At 45.9% G+C, this 18718-nt stretch overlaps 3 protein-coding genes across 5 annotated transcripts in view; 2 read left to right on the forward strand and 1 right to left on the reverse strand.

Annotated features, from left to right (window-relative positions):
* The window catches only part of LOC142890373 (growth arrest and DNA damage-inducible protein GADD45 gamma-like), a 170351-nt gene that overhangs the window by 140518 nt on the left and 11115 nt on the right, over positions 1 to 18718 (reverse strand). The window lies entirely within an intron of this gene.
* LOC142890360 (growth hormone receptor-like) lies at positions 3119 to 14816 on the forward strand. Of its 3 annotated transcripts, none has more exons than XM_076029329.1 (9): positions 3119 to 3219; positions 6251 to 6340; positions 10456 to 10585; positions 10963 to 11141; positions 11680 to 11858; positions 11977 to 12121; positions 12748 to 12838; positions 12981 to 13050; positions 13150 to 14816. In XM_076029329.1, exons 2-9 carry the CDS (start codon positions 6265 to 6267, stop codon positions 13933 to 13935), a joined length of 1656 nt encoding a protein of 551 aa, XP_075885444.1. In that variant the 5' UTR covers positions 3119 to 3219; positions 6251 to 6264; the 3' UTR covers positions 13936 to 14816. The 3 variants fall into 3 exon arrangements, with proteins under 3 accessions (XP_075885444.1, XP_075885443.1, XP_075885445.1); XM_076029328.1 differs by lacking the exon at positions 3119 to 3219 and adding an exon at positions 3537 to 3725; XM_076029330.1 differs by lacking the exon at positions 3119 to 3219 and adding an exon at positions 3847 to 3913.
* ccdc152 (coiled-coil domain containing 152) lies at positions 15399 to 18677 on the forward strand. The gene is made up of 8 exons (XM_076029338.1): positions 15399 to 15512; positions 15629 to 15734; positions 15864 to 15932; positions 16116 to 16180; positions 16360 to 16495; positions 16736 to 16863; positions 17072 to 17173; positions 18539 to 18677. Exons 1-8 carry the CDS (start codon positions 15450 to 15452, stop codon positions 18665 to 18667), a joined length of 798 nt encoding a protein of 265 aa, XP_075885453.1. The 5' UTR covers positions 15399 to 15449; the 3' UTR covers positions 18668 to 18677.

Here is an 18718-nt window from a genome sequence, read left to right on the forward strand (position 1 = left end):
AAGAAGGAGACCGATGTCGCCAGGAGTCGTTTTAAAACCTGCTGCTCTCCAAGCCCCAAACATTAGGAGATGAGTGACGAGTGACTAAACTTGCCGAAGGTGTGAGTGCGGGTGTGAACGGCTGTTTTTCTTTCTTTGCGGCCCTGCGAGAAGCTGCCGACTCGTCCAGGGCGTAATTCCGCCTTCTCCTGAAGACTGACGGCACATCTGCAGAGTCCCCAGAGACCCTGAGTGCGCCATAAGCAGCAAGAGAAAATGGCTGGATGAATGACTGGATGGATGGATGGGTGGATGGATGGAGGGATAAAAGGAGAGACACTTATCCATTCAATTAGAGGCATCTGTGTCACTCCAGACACAAATGCCTCTAATTTTTCTGCATTCATGAATCTATAATTTCTTATGAAATCTGAATATTTTTTGCCATTATATCTAAACTGCACTGTTGTGAAAACGCATTTGTCTTGATTCGTTTACACAATATTGATTAAAACTGTCACGCTGAACTCAAGACTGTGGAAAGAGTTTGTTAGTATGCGTTCCTCTGTTCAGACCATGCACGTCTGTTTCCTTTTGCTGCCCTCAAGTGGTTTAAAAAAAAGCCCTAAAATAACCCTATTTCAAATAAACAAAAAACCTGTTTGCGCTATTACGTGCCTTAGTGCCTCATTATAACCTCAAACTTAGAACAAGCCATATAGAAACACAAAATAATTTCATTTCATATCTCAAAAATGATTTTCTCAAGTGAAGGATTTAAAGGGTTATACCTAACACTAACACAAGGTGGCATAGAAATGTTGGGAATAGAAGAAGTATGACAGACATAATATAATTTGACAGACTTTGCACATGCAGTGAGCCTTAAATACTCAACTGGAAGAAGAGGCTGTCAAACAGCGACAGATGGAGGCGGAACTGCCTTGTAATTTCAGCTAATTTAAGGAACTGTGACATGCTTGTTTGTGTGTGTGTGTGTGTGTGTGCATCCATCACTGTCATGTGCAGCATGCTAAATATGCATATGGCGTGTGGGCGGTCATGTCAGCCAGAAACAAGCAGTTGCTGTGTGATGAGTGGGCGACACTCACAGTGCCAGGAAGTGATTGAAGTTGTTTCCATGGATTGGGATATGGATAGCTATATTTGCCAAATGATCAGATTTTAAATGTCAAAAGTTACTTTTCCTCTTTGCAATGACATCTCATTACGAAAAAAGGAACTTCCTTCCTGGTAGACTGATTGACAGTGAGTTGGATTCCCAGAGACGCCGGAACAATCAACAGTCACAAACAGTCAGAGATGGTAAGAAGTGAGGGTTCTCTTGATTCATAGCAATATGTTAAAGCCAAATAATGTCAGGGATTCACCCAAATATGTAATTGGTTTGGGACGGGAGCATCGGGAGGTTCCCTGAATAATAACTTCTGAAAAATTCACATCACATGCATGTTTTTGGAGTGTGGGAGGAAGCTGGAGAACATGGAGAGAACCCATCAGACACATGGAGAACATGCAGAGAAGTCAGCAGACACATGGAGAACCTGGAGAGAAGTCAGCAGACACAGGGAGAACCTGGAGAGAACCCAGCAGACACGGGGAGAACCTGGGGAGAAGTCAGGAGACACAGGGAGAACATGGAGAACCCAGCAGACACAGGGAGAACCTGGAGAGAAGTCAGGAGACACAGGGAGAACATGTAGAGAACCCAGCAGACACAGGGAGAACCTGGAGAGAACCCAGCAGACACAGGGAGAACCTGGAGAACTTGGAGAGAACCCTACAGACACAGGGAAAACATGCAGAGAAGCCAGCAGACACAGGGAGAACAAGCCAACTCCTCACAGAAATGTCCCCATCATAGTATTCCAGTGGAATGCTGTTTGGCGCCTCTTCTGTTGCAGTACCCTAAAGCCACCAACAGAGGGAGACCAGAGAGTTGCTATCTCCAATCCGGACACGCCAGTCGGTCCCGGTCCCAGATTTCCTCGACAGTGTTCCCAACCAAGCCAGGCATGGATTTCCGCCTGACACGCTCATGTTGGCTTTCCGGAGTGGCGGCTCTACGGGCGACGTAAAAACTCCCTGGAATTCCTCGACGTGCGAACAAGCGGCCGTTGGTCGCGGTTCTTCTCCCGGGCAGAGAGAGAGGCAGGGGACAGCGGGCTGTTGGCTCCGACGCGGCGGTGAGTTTGTCGGTTCTTCTCCCTGCGTCGCACGTCGCCGCAAATGTACACAGCTGTACGTAAACGCGGGCGGCCGTGTTTATTGCACGAACATTGTGTTCCAAGGCAAAAGTGTGTCCGTGTGTGACGGACCTCATCTTGAACACAAACATGTCACGCCGTGGACTGAAGTCCGTGAATGTTTGCGCAAGTTTGCGGGAGTGCTTGTTTGGCAGAACCGGGTTCCGAGTCGAAGCCGCAAAGTTGGCGAATTACACGAAGGCTTTCCGCTGGTTTTTAGCCACTAGAAGGCACAGTTAAGGGCGCAGAACCAAAATTGCTAGCAAAACTGAACGTGTTGTAACAATGCTATAGCACTTAAATGCACCTTTAGTAGACAGCAGGCCTGCTGGTGCCAACTCGCCTTCTTCAGTTGCACCTCTAACCTGTGTCGCAGCTGTGTGGAGGAGTTCTGTTGTTGTACGTTAGTTTTGAAGGTTTTTGTCACAAGTTGTTGTGAATAATAATTAAAAAAAAAAAAAAAAAAAAAAAGCAGTTCTAAGACTGAAAGAAATAAGCATCAGTCTTAAAACTATCAATAAAGTTCTTTCTTTGGTTTATGTGAAGGGTTAAATAAAGGGTCTATTTGAAGTGGGGTTAATTATTAATAGGTTGGGCAAAAACTATATTATTCCAGATGAAGAAAAAAAAAACCCCTCCCCTCCCTCATTGAGTTGAGCCGTGTTTACACTGATCTGTCCCTGCACGTAATGTCCAATGAACAAGATCTTCTATGAGAAGAGTTGACGTGAAGCCACAGTTCATGACCTAATTAGACCCTGGGTATTGAGTTTATAGCTGGCAACCGGGGGCCGAGTGTCCAATCAGAAGGCAGGTGAATTATGAAATGCAACCCTGTGGAGATCAGATAGTCACAGATGCGCCGCAGTGCCTCTGGTTGCAGTGGAAAGACTCTGCAGCCGGGCTACCTGAAGGTGGTTCTGACTGCCGTGTGCCAGCGTCCCGTCGAACATCTGAACCTGCAGCACACAAAGTAAGCCAATGGGGAAAAAAATTACAGATCCAAATGAGTGCCACATCTGTGAGGAACGTGCAGTTGTGGGTTGAGTTGCAGAGCTGTGTGTGTCGGCTGCAACCCACGTAAAGTTTTGCCAAGTCCTCCCCACAAGTTCCAGACAGCTGGCCTTGCTGTTGTTGACTCTCTCTTGAACATCAAGGTGCCTGGAGCCTCACCAGTCGTCGGGAGGAGCCACGCGTTACTTCCAAAAGGAACAGGCTGCTCAAAGTTATACGGTTGAGATTTTCCATTGTGTCTCAGAATTGAATGCCATCACGCCACAACGCAGGTGGCAGAAAGTCTGCATTGTCGTTGATTCTACAAGGATCCAGTGGAAGTGGCGCTGGTGTGTTCTACTCCCAGGCCTGCCCAGGCCCTTGCGCAATCAGTGTTGACTAGCAGAGTGCGTTCCCTGCGCCTGCTTTATCCGCAGAAGGAATCCCAGCGTGTGAAACTGGTCTGTTCCTGGCTGAGCACTGACGGTAAACACAGACTAGAAATTATAGTTTGTGCCTGCGCAGAAGATTATTGTCAGTTTAGCCTGACCAATATATATATATATATATATATATATATATATATATATATATATATATATATATATATATATTTCAAAACATGGATATTCACTCAAGAATTATTTGCAAATATTTTAGTCTGGCATTTTCTGGTGAGTAGATCTTGTTGTTTGTTTTAAAAAAAAAAGAAGGGTTGCGGTCTTCTGTTGGTACCAAACAATTCAAAAGAATGAGCGTTACAAAATATGCAAATCGGAAGTACAGAAGAGACTGAACTGTTAGTACAGTGAACATAGTAGTTATACTGCAGCTGTGTGTGTTGCATACACTTGTCAAATATGTGTCAGTCCTTCTATAGTGTCGGCTCCTCACACTTGGAGCATGTCAAGCCAGCATCCCAGGAATGATGGCGAAATAATTGCAGCGCTAAAGCCGCTGGTAGTGAAACGACCATAAAAGTCAAAGTACGTTGCTGCGGGCCTGCGTGTGTCGACAGGACAGCTGCTTTCCAAGAAAACCTTCCTGGCTGTCAGGGTTTTCTAGCTCTACAGTCGCACGGCACGTCTTTTTGCTTTGAATGAAGTGTGAGTCTGACTGCCTCCCACGTGGACAGTTCGTCCAATGAGAGCCTTCATGTGTAAAGAAACCTAGCTAGTGTTGTAACCTGTAAGATTTTATTAAGAATTTGGACGGCGAACCTAGAAATGTTAACAATTAATATTTAATTAACAAGTTACTTTTAAACAGTTTTTTTTTTTTTTTTTTTTAAGTTGAAATGTGACTCGTTAGAAGTCGGGCTGGGCCATTTTGGACAAAAATAAAATCACAATTTTTTTTCTCTGAAAACTCGATTTTCGATTTTTTTGCTGGGAAATCTCGTTAAATATGCTACAAAAACGGGACAAGTGCATGTCGTACGCCACTTCGGAAAAATAATTTGCTAACAGGCAGTGGCAAGGACAGCATACGGAATCACTTCCTGGTTTGAACATCTGCTGTAGCTAGGACAACGACATATGCGAGTAAACAAACAAAGGCAGCCAGTTAACAGCTTCTCCAGGTGGGAGGAGGACTACGGTAGCCTAGAGGCGCCGACCCGGAAGCATGAGAGAGGAAAAACCCCAGGAAAATAAATTATAAGGGCAGACGATCGATGCAAATGTCTGTGTTGACAGAATACCGTTAGAGGAAATATGACCCTTGCGCCTCTTTGCATCTTGAGGGCCGAGCAAACCGGACAACAGCACATTGAGATGAAGGGTTTTCTGGGCAGAAACACTGAGGGGATAAAGTGAAAGCTTGGCCTGAGGTAAGGGGAGGTAAACAGACGGGAGGCTTCAGTAGGTGCAGCTGCTGGATGTCACGTTTACAACTAAACAGTCGAGTGTTTGGAAACGCTCCTCTCCAGGAAGAACAAACAGTGCCAGTTCCCAGAAATGTGCAATGAATTAAACATGTTGCATCCCTGATGAAGCGGCGGCGGTCCTCCCTGCCGACCGCTCAATTAGGTGAATCAGTGCTCAGTGATTCACTTCAAGCTTTTCAACTCTTTCTCTTTGGGTTAATCAATCGTTCTTTTTTTTTTTTTGTTTACTTTTCATTAAGTAAAATCTCAAACGCACTGCAGTCATTTGAAAAAGAACCACGAGACAAGACATATTTGCATTATTCTTAAAAAAAAAAAAAATAAATAAATAAATAATAATAATTTTGGACCTTGCTATTGGGATCTCACCCCTTTTGCTGAACGAGCTGCCCTAATTCTGCACAGGATTAATACAATAATAATAAAAAGTGATAGAATATTAATCCGCTTTTGTTCAACATTGAACGAGTTATTACTGCTGCATAGTTGCTGCAGATGTCCTCGGCCGCACGTGCACGATTCCAGTCTCCAGCTGCGCCACGTCACAACGGCGTTCTATTGGGCCGAGACCTGGTAGCTGCGCAGGCTATTGCACTAGTGTGACGCTCAAAGGCTAACATATCTCCCGGCTGACTGGCAGTGGGCACAACAGATCGCTGTAGAGATGTTTGTCACAAAGTTGAAAAGTTCATTCATTCATTCATTCATTCTTTCATTCATTTTCCATTACCCGCTTCGTCCCGAGCTCAGGCTCACGGGGGTCTGCTGGAGCCTATCCCAGCTGTCAAGTTGAAAAGTTGAATCGTAAAAATTAAATTAGTGCGAAATCGAAAAAGAGACGTTTGTCTGTGTCATTAGTGGCAAAGCAAAACTTTAACAAGCGAGGTTTCATTCACCTGCCGGCCGCCTTGAAGGCTGCCAGCTACTGAACTACCAGGACATACTGAAGTAGCGCTTGGTCACGGTGGACCCAGACTCCCCCTCCTGGAGGAGGGCCGGACCATCTCTGCACGCTCCGGCTCTTTATTGGGGAGGTGGGCCGGGCAGGCCTGGGCTTGGGTGGGCCGGGCTGAGCTGGGGTGCTTGGTGGAGACTGAACATCTGCCCTGCGTTCCTCCCACAGCTCCTGTCCACAGCATGGCTGCCGCTCTGCACACCTTCATCCTCCTCCACCTCCTCACCGCCGCAGCGCTGGACCTGGACTCTGACCAAGGTATCGCATTTCAATATCTGATTTGTTTATTATTTTTTTAATTCTGCTTTCCATGTACGGTGATGACCGTCACCGTCTTTGCGGTCTTGTCGCTCGTCTCTCTTGAATCGAAATTTCCACCACGCCAGACGGCGGCCGTCGCCGACCCTCTGTTTGTGCGCCTGATTGTGCGCTGTGGGACTGTGCAACAGTGTTGCACAACAACGGAGCGCTCCCCCCCCTCTCCATGGAGAAGGGGACCAGTGGGTTTTCCCGCGAAGTGGCTTCCCAGGAATTCTGGAGAGCAGAGTGTTCCTTCCTCCACAGCAGAACAATGCAAAGCTGTTGAAGGGGTGTTTGAGAGCTCACACACACACACACACACACACACACACACACACACACACACACACCCTCCTCAACCCAACAGCCCTTCAGCACCGGCTGAAAGACTGTTTGCACACACAGTTACCCAGTGGCCGTGAAGTGGATCTCCTCCGTGAATTCCGTGAAAGGAGAACCTGGCCTGCTGGCCTGCTTCTTCTTACGCAACAAAGCGACCTTGGCAGACCACCGGCCTCGTTGAGCCGCCACCGCGTCTCTCCTGCATCTTAAGCCCCTTTCCCACTGGCCAAAGAACCCCTTTAAACCCACTTGCTTTTTTATAGCACTCTGTCCTCTTACTGTTCTTTACAACTCGCCATCATTACCACTCTGCCACCTTCCTCCTGTCGTACGTTGCTTTTTCTGCTTGGCTGTTCTTTAATTCACAATCCGGCCGCTGCAAGTTGCCTTACAGGCTTCCCAAACAGTCTGCACCCATTGGACTGACTTCACATTAGGCTTTCCGTTGTGGCCACTCATGAAAAAGAATCGCTTCACAATGTCATCACAGGTTTTCACAGAAGAAGAAGAAGATTGAAGCTCAGTGCTTATCGCTGCAAACCCTACACCGTCTGAGTCACATGTGCAACTTTAATGTAACACATTATTTTCTGAAACTCCTTTCAAACTCACGATTTTTCTTTCAACACCTGTTGTGACGTCAGCATGGAATCAGCAACCGGTTTCACATCTGCGTTCTAGACTTCATTCCAGAGTGATAAGGCTGTACTTGTCTCTCTGTCATTGGCTTTATCTCACTTAAAAACATGCACATATTTCTGTTTCTGCAGGCAAGTGTTTGGGCCATTGATACAAAGTGCTTTTTAGCCGTTGTCGTTGTTTAGTTATTGGTGCAGGCGATGAATAAAGTGCACTGCCGCAAGAAGATTTAGCACAAAATTTAACTTAAAAATGATGGAATCATGATCACATGATCAGCACTTTACACCTTATTTTTCCAATGTGTTTCTTTAACGTGCAAACATTAAGTATCCCAGTTTGACACAAAGAGACTTGGACAATTTTTTAAAATTTGAATGTAAAGTTTAAATCTATTAGAGTATTATCCTCTTCTTTTTGCTTTAATCGCCCTTATAAAGCATCGATATCAAAACAAGGATTGATCCCTCGTCCTACTCCCCACTCTCTTCCCACTCAGTTGGAGGTTTGCAGGTCATTTTTTTTGTCTCTCTTAGCGCCGGAGCTGTTTACATCAGCGAAGACTCAGAACATTGCTTTCTAACACGATTATACTTCGCCCACTGTCACTTTCAGCCTTGGGCCTGATTTCTTTTGTGGCTTGTTAAGCCGGTAAAAGGTTTCAGTAATCACCGTGCGGAGCGCCGTGGCCTTTAGACAAGGAGGAAATACAGCTGGTGAGGTATTGCCCCCCCGGGGAGAGAGGGAGGGAGAGAGAGGGAGAGAGAGGGAGAGGGAGGGAGAGAGAGGGAGAGGGAGAGAGAGAGAGAGAGAGAGAGAGAGAGAGTGAGAGCGATGATTGACGTAGAAGCAAACAGGTTCTCCTGCACAGGAAAGAGCTTTGCACCTCCACTCTGCACACTGGTGAAATGATGCTTTCATCAGAAAACACCATGATTATGATCCAGGAAGTGGAGGAGCTGGAATGAAGTGGATCTGCCAGTGGAGGAAAATAGCCCCGCTTCCCATTTCCTGCTCTTTGAAAACGCAGGAGAAAGGAAGCGCGTCCGAGCCGAGACTCACGGGGGGATGTTTTAGTTTCCCCCCTGGACGTCAACAAGGTGTTCAGCTGACCGGGTCATGGCACAGTGATGGCAACACGTCGTACGCCAAATGATTCTTGTGGCAGCTGTTAGCGGCGCGGCGGTGCGTTTCGCTGCTAGCATGTTGACATAAAGCCAGTGTGAACTCAGGGTGACTGCTGCTGCTGCTGCTGCTGCTGAGCAAACACAGCAGCGAGCAGTCAGCCAGGTCAGTTGACTGAAAGATAGTGTTGTAGCCAAGACTGCACCAACCCAGACCAAGACCTCATCAAGACTAGAGAGCATCGAGACCCAGACCAGACCAAGACTTTATATAAATCTAAATCTTTATGTAAATCTAAAGAAAATGAATAACAAAAACAGGAAAAAAAAGATCAGTGTCTTTTCAACTTTAACTTTGCTTCATAATGGAACAACAACATCTCTATTCAGCAAGCTGATCCCGCCTGCCTTGCTTTAAGAAATTATCATAAAATATCTATTGGAGGACTCAACTCCAGTATCGGCACCGATATCCGATACTGGTATCGGTATCGGTGCCTCTCTATTGTTTAGTTTAGCGTCTACAATAATAATAATGATGATGATGATGATGATGATGATGATGATGATCTCGGAGCCCTGAAATGTGTTTGGTGTCTCACGTGTCTTTATGATTTACATGTGCAGTTGCATCCAGCAGGTCCTCAGCAAGGTGCACATTTCCGTGTCGCTCGGCGAATGCAAAACTGAATCATCCCTCTGCACACACACTCAAACACACACACACACGCCATCCACTTGGAGGAGGGACAGCCACCGAATGCTCTGCATAGCCCAGTGTCAGACTGATTTGTTGCCCCCCCCCCTCCCACCACCCCTCCCCCCATCCATCCAGGAAGCGTGGAGTAAACAGGCTATTTTTAATCGGTTGCTTCCCTGAAGCAGCGACTCAGAGCTGCAAGGGGGTCCTTGTCGTCCTCGCACTTCTCGGTACTCCGCCGACTCGTGCGCTCGCCCGCTGGCTGGCTGTCCCCAGAATCATTGATTGGTTGCCAGCCACCTGTGTGGCCACCAGTGTGGCCAGTGTTGACTCAGTGGGGGCCGACCCTTTTAAAGGCCGAGTTCAGCGGCGGAAAACAAACACTGCACCAACGATCCGGGCCTCGGTGAAAGTCTGCTGCGATCAAATGCGTTTTCAGATCTGTGTTTTTTCCCCCTCCCAGACTCAAAGGGCAGCCAAACACCATGAGCCAGTTTTGTTTTGGATATAAAAATGTCCAAGTGTGGAGTCTGTGAACCCTTTGAATTCCAGGGTTTAATACAAGACGGTGGTGGGGGAAAAGAAAGTTTCCAAAGAGCCTTAAAGTTTTGCTCAATCCCAATTATGCAGCGCGTGGGTCAACGCAGGTGACTGCAGTGCAGTAAACTGGCCTTGGAGACCTGGGACCGGGTCTCCAGTACATCACAATTGCACGAGGTGTCCAAAAACTTTTCTCCACCGCTGGGTATTAATGACATCTCGTTGTATTGCTGCCAGTTTTTCACATGATGCTGGCCAGGTGTCAAACCCCTGCATTGCACTAAAAGCTTGTGAAGACAGAGAGCAAACAACAAAGTGCCAGTGGGTCAGGGGTTCTGGCCCACCTTGTGGCCAGTGTGGAAACGAGGTTACCTTGTACTTGGCACACGGAGCAGTCACATGGCAGCTTGAATATATAATTTGCCCGCGCAGGTTCATGTGTGAGTACTGGGAATGCAGCAGCATAGCAGAGTATTCCGTGACAGGCAGTGACCTCCGGGGCTGCAGCGTTCGCTGGAAGAGCCATAAAAACCATTTCCAGGAAAAGCAGATGTGGCGGCGGCGTTTTGGAGCCCGTCCCTTGAAAAGCAAGAGGACTTTCAGGGAAGAAAGTCGCCAGGGTGGGATTTTCTTTCACACAAAAAAAGAGAAAAACGGAGCAAAGCCGATACTCAACGTGTCAGAAATGATTAGACCTGCAAAATATTTTAATCTCTGTCTGTCCACAGTCCAGCCCCAGACTCCACACCTCACTGGCTGCGCCTCCGCCGACATGGTAACTTTCCGCTGCAGATGGAATGTCGGTGCTTCCCAGAGCGCCTCCGAGGCGGGAGACCTGCGCCTCTTCTTTAAGAACAAGTACGGCACGGATATTTGAATTCATTACCAAGGATACGCACGCTTGCAAAGGACATTGAGACAAATTGCAAAGAAGTCAATTTTTGGACACTCGCACAATTTCAGTTGGATAAAAATGATTCTATGGAAGCAACTGCTTTGTTTTACAGAGAGACAGAGCGACTCAAACATTGCATTAAAAATCCTGTTTAGAATTCCATTTCGTACCACTGATACAAATTAATGTTTAACCCGCGAGCCAACAAGACGGCCAGATTCATATATTGTCTTGCCAATCGTTAAATTCAACAGTCTCTGCTCCAATGCTCAAGTGCTAGCACGACTTAACGTTTGCCAAAAAATGTATTCAATAGAAAATGAATGTGAAACCACTGCAGGGTCCCATACACTCCCCCTACTGGCTGGACGGAGTGTCCTCACTACAGCGCCGACGCGCCTCACGAGTGCTTCTTCAACGAGAACCACACGACCGTGTGGACCACTTACACCATCCAGCTGCGCTCCAGCGACCAGGCCGTCCTCTACGACGAGAGCCACTTCCATGTTCAAGACATTGGTACGTTCGCTGACCACCACCTCACATTACAGGTCCAGTGGGTCATATTTGGCTCCATTTATGGCTTTTGTATTGGGAAAAGCCCATAAATACATACAGGAAATACCCGAGCAATGAGAATATCAAGTAAAAGATGAAAGCAACACATTCCAACAGCCATTCCACGCAAATTGACATCTCAAGCAGTTCCTTGTTGTATCTTTGCTGATTAAGATTTTCAGCTTATTAAAACCACAAACACATTTGAATTTGAGGTTTTTTTGATCAGCAAAATCCAAAGAAATAAAAACTTGAAATATATTGATTTGCATTTTATTCCTTCATATAAAATTCACCTTTTAAGTCGAATTGCAGAAATACAACAACCTTTTCAGGATATTCTAATTTCCTGGGTGGTACCTGTAGTCTAGTCTGGCTCATCAATGCCTTGCTTTCTGTTATTTGCTGCCATCTGGTGTCTTTAAGATGTTAAACACTGGCAAATGTTTCTCAACAACATTCAGTTTGTTAATGGAAGAGCAACCTTCCTCTGTTGCAGTGCGACCAGACCCTCCAGTGAACCTCAACTGGATGCTGCTGAATGTGAGCTTGACCAGCAGTTACTTTGACGCCATGCTGAACTGGGTGCCGCCTCACTCTGCAGACGTGAAGATGGGCTGGTTGACGCTTCAGTACCAAGTCCAGTATCGGGACAACAGCACTGACAAGTGGACGGTGGTGGGTATTTCAAGTTTGTTTCAGGGTTTCATGAACAGCACGCTGTGGTCGTCAGTAACAATCACTGGATCACTGCGGCACCGCTTGTAACGGTCAAATCCTGTTTCCACCCCCACAGTTGGAGCCTGTGCAGTCGACCCACTGCTCGCTGTACGGACTTCAAACAAACGTCATGCATGAAGTTCGGGTTCGATGCAAAATGCTCGGCGGGAAAGAGTTTGGAGAATTCAGCGACTCTGTGTTCATCCACATTCCTTCCAAAGGTAAACACCTGCCGCAGGAAGCTGCTCTCTCACTCTCAACCTCGGCAGGCTGCAGCCGTGTGACCTCGGCTACTGGAGGACGCCACTTCATAAGAACAGGAAGAAGACTGCTTCTAACTCCTTGCACTGTCAGTTGCTTCAATCATTGTGTTGGGAAAAAAAAATCCTTTAGTTTGATTCTTCTGTTACGTTTACAATCGACCACATTTGCATTTAGATTGGTACACTTATTTATTTGTACGTCACAAAACCTACACTTACTATGCTTACTTATACAAAGTACATTTGCCTCCATAGATGTGATTGAAATAAGGTGACTGTGGTCAGGTGCAACTGAAGGATGCTGCAGAATGCTCAAAAGCACCTGGTTGGAATAGTCAGTTAAGAGGCCCATTGCACTGGGATGGTGATTGGGTACCGCTGTGGCCTCCCGACTTTCATGCAAAAATGAAATTATTGCTTCATAAAATCACTTTAAGTTAGTTTGCAAGGTTGTTTTTTTTTAATCTAAATGTACAGACATGAATCTGTTTTTTCTGTGGTTGCCCATATGAGACTGGTCTAGATAAAACCCAGCAATGCATGTGTACAGTTCAACATATGTGCCCGTGTGTGCTTCTCCTCAGCTTCGCACTTTCCCACTGTGGCCTTGCTGGTCTTCGGCTCGTTGTGTTTCGTGGTCATTCTGGCTCTGGTCGTCATATCGCAGCAGGCAAAGTGAGTATTTGACAGTCACTGCAGCTATGCACGCGCGACTGCGCAGTGACATCAACACACGCGTGCAGGATGCATGACTCTGCAGTGCTGTCTGTAATGTGTGTACTTTTGTCTGACTTGTTTCTTTATTTCTCTCCCTCAGGTTGATGTTCATTCTGCTGCCTCCTGTTCCTGGGCCTAAAATTAAAGGCATCGACTCAGACTTGCTGAAGGTACAACTCACACGTTTGTTTCGACAATGACGTCATTTCATCCAAAATAGTCAGTGTGACGTATTGAAAAGGTGACTGGTTGAGTTTCTGTCCTGACAGAAAGGGAAGCTGCGGGAGCTGACGTCCATCCTCTGCAGTCCGCCCGACCTGAGGCCGGAGCTGTACAACAGCGACCCCTGGGTGGAATTCATCGACCTGGACATCGAGGAGCAGTGCGACCGCCTGACCGACCTGGACACCGACTGCCTCATGCACCGCTCGCTGTCCTCCAACGGCGCCGCCCTGACCGTCGCCTTCAGAGACGACGACTCCGGACGGGCCAGCTGCTGCGACCCGGACCTCCCCAGCGACCCCGAGACGTCGCCGTTCCACCCGCTCATCCCCAACCAGAGCCTGAGCGGCGAGACCGCTCCAGTCCAGACCCCCGCTGCCGGGGAGCCCATGTACACCCAGGTGAGTGAGGTGAAGCCGTCGGGCAAAGTTCTGCTCACTCCGGAGGAGCAGAGCGAGCTGGAGGGAAGCCACGGCCGAGACGCTGCGCTGAAGAGGAAGGTGGAGGAGAAGGAGTTCCAGCTGGTGGTGCTCGACCCCCGAGGCGGAGATTACACCTCGGAGCTCGGCAAAACCAGCTCGGCATCGTCCGCAGGGGGCGCCGGTGAGCCACGCGAGGCCGGCGGAGGCTCCGGATCTTCTCCGCCCACCTTGCCCCAGGTGCCCCCTCCTGACCCGACTGCCGCCTACACCATGGTGGAGGCCGTGGACAGGCAGAACAGCCTCCTGCTGACGCCGAACTCCACGCCCGCTCCGCTGGTGATAACAGCCAAAACTCTTCCCACACCAACCGGCTACCTGACTCCTGATCTGCTGGGCAGCATCGCACCCTAACTGCTGACTGTGGGTGGCCTCCTTCAGCCGCCCAGGGCTTCTGTGTTGAACGGGAGTGCAAGTTGATAAGTCGCTGTTCGGGGGTCCTCGTCTACATACCGCAGAGGTGGTATCGGAGGCGGACCTGCCCACATGCCTCTCAGATGGTGCTCTGTGTCAAACGAGCGGCTCTCAAAGGGATTTAAAAAAAAGTTGATGGCATTTTCCTGTCTTGCTCACTACAAAATAATGCTTTTTAAAGTATAGCTGGAAAATGGAACGCAGATGGAAACCATAAAATGTCATATTACTCATACTTTATACAAATATATAATTTGTTTTTTATAAAATCAGGGTCATGAATATCATTTATTTTTCAGAGTACAGCTGTGTTGTAGCGCTCTGTTGAGAGTTTAGAGTTACGGTTGATGAGGGAGTTAATAGAAATAAATTGAAGTTTGCTCCTCTTCCCAGAGTCCTGCCACCCCTTCTAGCTGCTTCAATGTGTTTACGGATGGAACTCAGTCCAACGACCTTTTTAACGTGATGTTTGAGGAGTCACTGCTCATGACTTTAGTTTGAAAGTGAGTTTTTTCCCCACCTCCGTTTGGGCCAATGCCATTTTTCTGCCAGTATACAAGTGCCAGACAACATGAAGCATGAGCTAAACATGTTTAAATGACTGTGTCACTGAAAATCCAGTTCATGTATTTTATTTTGTTATTCTGTAATGTGAAAAGTAGAAATTTGTTATTGTGTAAATGCAAAAGAAAATGTTACAGCATTTTTTGTTTACAATGCATTTGATGCCACTCGGTGATTTGGGCCATCATGCCATCATCATTGTGTTAATAAGCTATCACAAATTGAAATAGATAATACAAAATACAAAAAAAATAAAATTATTTTGTCTGTCATGGTTCTTTCCACGTTTCCCTTATTGCCGAGGGTCAGGGTTAGGGTACTAGGGTAGGTGCTGAGAAGTCTGTGAAATCCAGCATAATTCAAGGTGTCAACTGTGCATACATTATAGTTGACCTCACTTTTAAATGGAAATTTGGATCCTAACAATTTGTAAAATAAAATAACACACCTGCCTGAATAAAGCAGTTGAATGACTGCTTAGTGCTTACTCTCCCTATAGGGTTCTGGCTTATAGATCGCTATAGTGGGGTTTACGTGTGTCACTGTTAAAGTCAGTATTAGGTCTTATTATTAAATGTAAAAACGAACGAGGGTCGTCTGGAGATGAATGAGCTTTAATAGCATAAGCCCTGGTCACGTTACAGCTGGCAAAAACAGACTAGCTTGTCGATGAGAGCTGAACTTCAACTCTCGGCCCAAATCCCGCAGCTCATATTGAATCCTATGCCTAGAGCTCCCCCTAGTGGACCGCTCCGGAACCACACTATTGAGCTTAAGCAAATGCGTAACGGTAATTAAAACGATTTGTCAGTTCAGATCAACTACATTACCCATAACAGCCACTGCAGTACCACTTTTCTCCATCCGTCGGTCGTCTTCAGGCTCGTACAATGACAAAGTCAAACGGCGTAAACCTCGACTCCTTCATGGAGAACTTTATTCAACTAGAACAGGTACAGTACGTTGGCTGTTGTTAGCTAGCTGGCTTAGCATAACCAATGTCTCTAGCATCATCATCATCATCATCATCATCATCATCATCATCATCATCATCATCTTAATCACACAGACAATGGCAGACGTGAACTACAGGAACAACATGTTGGAGGTGATGCTGGCAGACGCCAATAGACTCCTAAAATATAACATGGCCAAGGGGAAAAGTCTTGTTGAGGGTAGGTTATTATTATTATTATTATTATTATTATTATTATTATTATTATTATTATTATTATTATTATTATTGTTATTATTATTACATTACATTATGAATGTCTATAGAAACAAACAGCAATGTGTTGCAGAGAGAGATGGCCTCCTTGTCACTGTGGACAAACTCCAGCAGTCTCTGCAGGAGCAGTGTCACCTCAGAGGTATTTGGACATGACAAAATAAATAAATAAATGAAAATGCACTCTTATGTTTCCTAAAACATAAAAGTCAGGAAAAATCTTCTGGAGACCATCTGTAGAGTGGTTTTTGTCCCTGTTGCCGTAAGTATGTTTTAAATAATACATCAGTTTCTGATATGACCATTTTTAAACGTTTGATTGCAGTACAGAACGAGAAGCTAAATAAGAATTTGCTGCACTTGAAACAACAGAATGAGCAAGCAACAAAGGTAAGACACAGCGGGAGTTTGAGAAACTTTGTGCAGTGGATGAGTAGCTTTTATTTAGACTGACAAGCATGACTACAAACTAACAGGGATTAAACAAAAAATAAAAAAATAAATAACCAAATAATAAACAAACAAACAAATAAATAAAATATTCTGCATGGACTTTGTGCCCCTGGTAGGACCGAGATGCCCACATTCGGCGTCTGGTCGATGAATCGAAAGCTGAAGAAGAGAGACAGCAGAGGGAGCTAGAGAGCTTGAGACAGCAGTGCAGGAAAGAGCTGCAGGACCTTCACAGGGAAGGCTTGAACCAACGTATGACCTCACTTCACATTCAAATAAAACACTAACAATGTACTGCTGTTTAATCACGTAGTTTACTCTAGATTTCACACTGAAAATATTCATATGACTTTTCAAAAAATACATTGCTAGTTATAGATGCATCTCAGGCAAAATGCCGATAACTTTATGAACATACTGTGGATTTGTCAATCATAACCTCACACTTAAAGTTTTGTGTGACAATGAATTCAAAATTTGAATTTGCAACAGTGGAGGCGAAAGATCTGGAGGTGAAAATGCTGCTGGAGGCAAAAGATTGGGACCTGGAGGAGATGAAGAAGAGGCTGAAGGACCAGGAGAAGGAGAAGCAAAGTCAACTCCTGAAGATACAGATGGAGGTAAGATGTGTCGATATTTATGATATTCTGATACTTTAAACGAGCTCCAGTGGCAGAACTCATACTGTACACGGTGCTTTGGATCAGCAGATGTTAATAACGAACCACTGTGAATCCCAGTTCTGGAGAGTTCAGCCGTGAGGTCGCGCAGCCTCTCCTTCTGCTTCTGTGTGACTTGGTGGTCTTCTCTCTCCGCATGCTTTGGCAGTTTGGTGCCAAGTTAGCCAGAGTTCAGAGTTCAGCTCAGCGGGGCCAACAGCTGCAGCAACAAGGCGGCCCCAGCCTGCTCCCGCAGAGCGTCTACAAGAAGGTGAGCTCAGCTGCTGCACCGTGGCCACAACCAGGCCTGCCTGCCACCACAACTCACAAGGAGGTGGAGGAGGTGAAGCCTTTAAGTGATCAGCGGGTGCTTGACACGGTTCTGCTGAGGGTTTAAGACTTTAAATTTCACCTGAATATATACGTATGTATATATATATGTGTATATATATATATGTATATGTATATATATGTGTATATATACAGGTACTACCCGAAAAATGAGAATATCAAGTAAAAGTTGTTTTATTTAGGTAATTTAACATAAAAGATGAAAGCAACAAATTTTATTGAGCCATTACACGCAAATTGACATCTCAAGCAGTTCCTTGTTGTCACTTTGCTGATTAAGATTTCCAGCTTATTAAAACCACAAAGCCACAAACTCAGACAATTATTATAAAATTTGAGGTTGTTTTTTTTTTTAAGCTGCAAGACCTGATCAGCAAAATCCAAAGAAATAAAAACTTGAAATATGTTGATTTGCATATTATTCCTTTATATAATATGTCACATTCACCTTTTAAGTTGAATTGCAGAAATACAACAACCTTTTCAGGACATTCTAGTTTTTCTGGGCAGTAGGTGTAATCATATGACAACCTTTCACTTAATTAAAAGTAGCTCGAGGGTACCAGTGATGTAAGACATGCTTTTTGCAGCATGAATTATAAATGTACATATATCATATATTAATACTTATATACATGAATTGTTTCTATTGTCCTATACATGATACCCTGATCTATTGGCTCTTCAGAGTGCATAAGATTGTTCTTGGAAAGAGCCTAGACATTAATCTCACACTGGTTGCTTAGTGTCGACACACCGCTTAGATGTTTGTGTTTGTTTGTGTGTGTGCGTGTGTGTGTGTGTGTGTGTGTGTGTGTGTGTGTGTGTGTGTGTGTGTGTGTGTGTGTGTGTGTGTGTGAATGTTGCACCAAAACATGGCAGAAAGTGAACCACTTTAATGGAAATGTGCATATCATGTTTTTCCTGCAGAGTTAAGCAGATTTGATTGGTGTTGACTTTGCATTGCATCATCGCCAGCAGGCTGACAGCACTCAGTAACAGATCAGCTGTAGGACTTTTGCCCGTCTAAACTGCTTAAAAGCAAACGGTAGCTTCAAGGGAACTCCTTGGAAAGTGGACGAGCCTGGCGTGCGTTTGACCTTTTCAAACACGGCTCAAGTCGCCTTTCATTCTTTCCTCTTACTTTCAAGATTCTCCAACCGACAAAATGCAGATGAGTTGCAGCTCGTTGTCAGCGCTGCCGTGCAGCCCCGGCCGCTCTGTTGCGTGTCCTCCTTTGTCTCCCTGTGCCTAAGTTGGATTAACGGCGTGTGTGCGTCCTCAGAAGCTGCACTTCTTCCAGGAGGAGAAGAACAAGGAGATTGAGGCCCTGCGTCAGCGAATCAAAGAGCTGGAAGAGGGCCAGCGGGCTTGCAGTGTCAGCGACGGCCGTCTGAAGAGGAGGAAGATCTGAGTGTTTCTCAGAACCTTGAGGCGGGGGGTGGGGGGTGGGGGGGTTGTGGGG

The sequence above is a fragment of the Nelusetta ayraudi genome, unplaced genomic scaffold (assembly GCF_046127955.1).
Source record: "Nelusetta ayraudi isolate G7.1 ecotype Tasmania unplaced genomic scaffold, CSIRO-AGI_Nayr_v1 ptg000026l, whole genome shotgun sequence".
Taxonomy (NCBI): Eukaryota; Metazoa; Chordata; class Actinopteri; order Tetraodontiformes; family Monacanthidae; genus Nelusetta; species Nelusetta ayraudi.

What these genes read in the sequence shown, in the direction of transcription:
- ccdc152 (XM_076029338.1), top strand. Translation starts at nt 15,450, where the DNA reads ATGACAAAGTCAAACGGCGTAAACCTCGACTCCTTCATGGAGAACTTT. An exon ending in AGAATGAGCAAGCAACAAAG is followed by an intron (nt 16,181 to 16,359) that starts GTAAGACACAGC and finishes TGCCCCTGGTAG; the next exon opens with GACCGAGATGCCCACATTCG. An exon ending in CGCAGAGCGTCTACAAGAAG is followed by an intron (nt 17,174 to 18,538) that starts GTGAGCTCAGCT and finishes GTGCGTCCTCAG; the next exon opens with AAGCTGCACTTCTTCCAGGA.
- LOC142890360 (XM_076029330.1), top strand. Translation starts at nt 3,862, where the DNA reads ATGGATATTCACTCAAGAATTATTTGCAAATATTTTAGTCTGGCATTT. An exon ending in CTTCCATGTTCAAGACATTG is followed by an intron (nt 11,142 to 11,679) that starts GTACGTTCGCTG and finishes CCTCTGTTGCAG; the next exon opens with TGCGACCAGACCCTCCAGTG. An exon ending in CATCCACATTCCTTCCAAAG is followed by an intron (nt 12,122 to 12,747) that starts GTAAACACCTGC and finishes GCTTCTCCTCAG; the next exon opens with CTTCGCACTTTCCCACTGTG.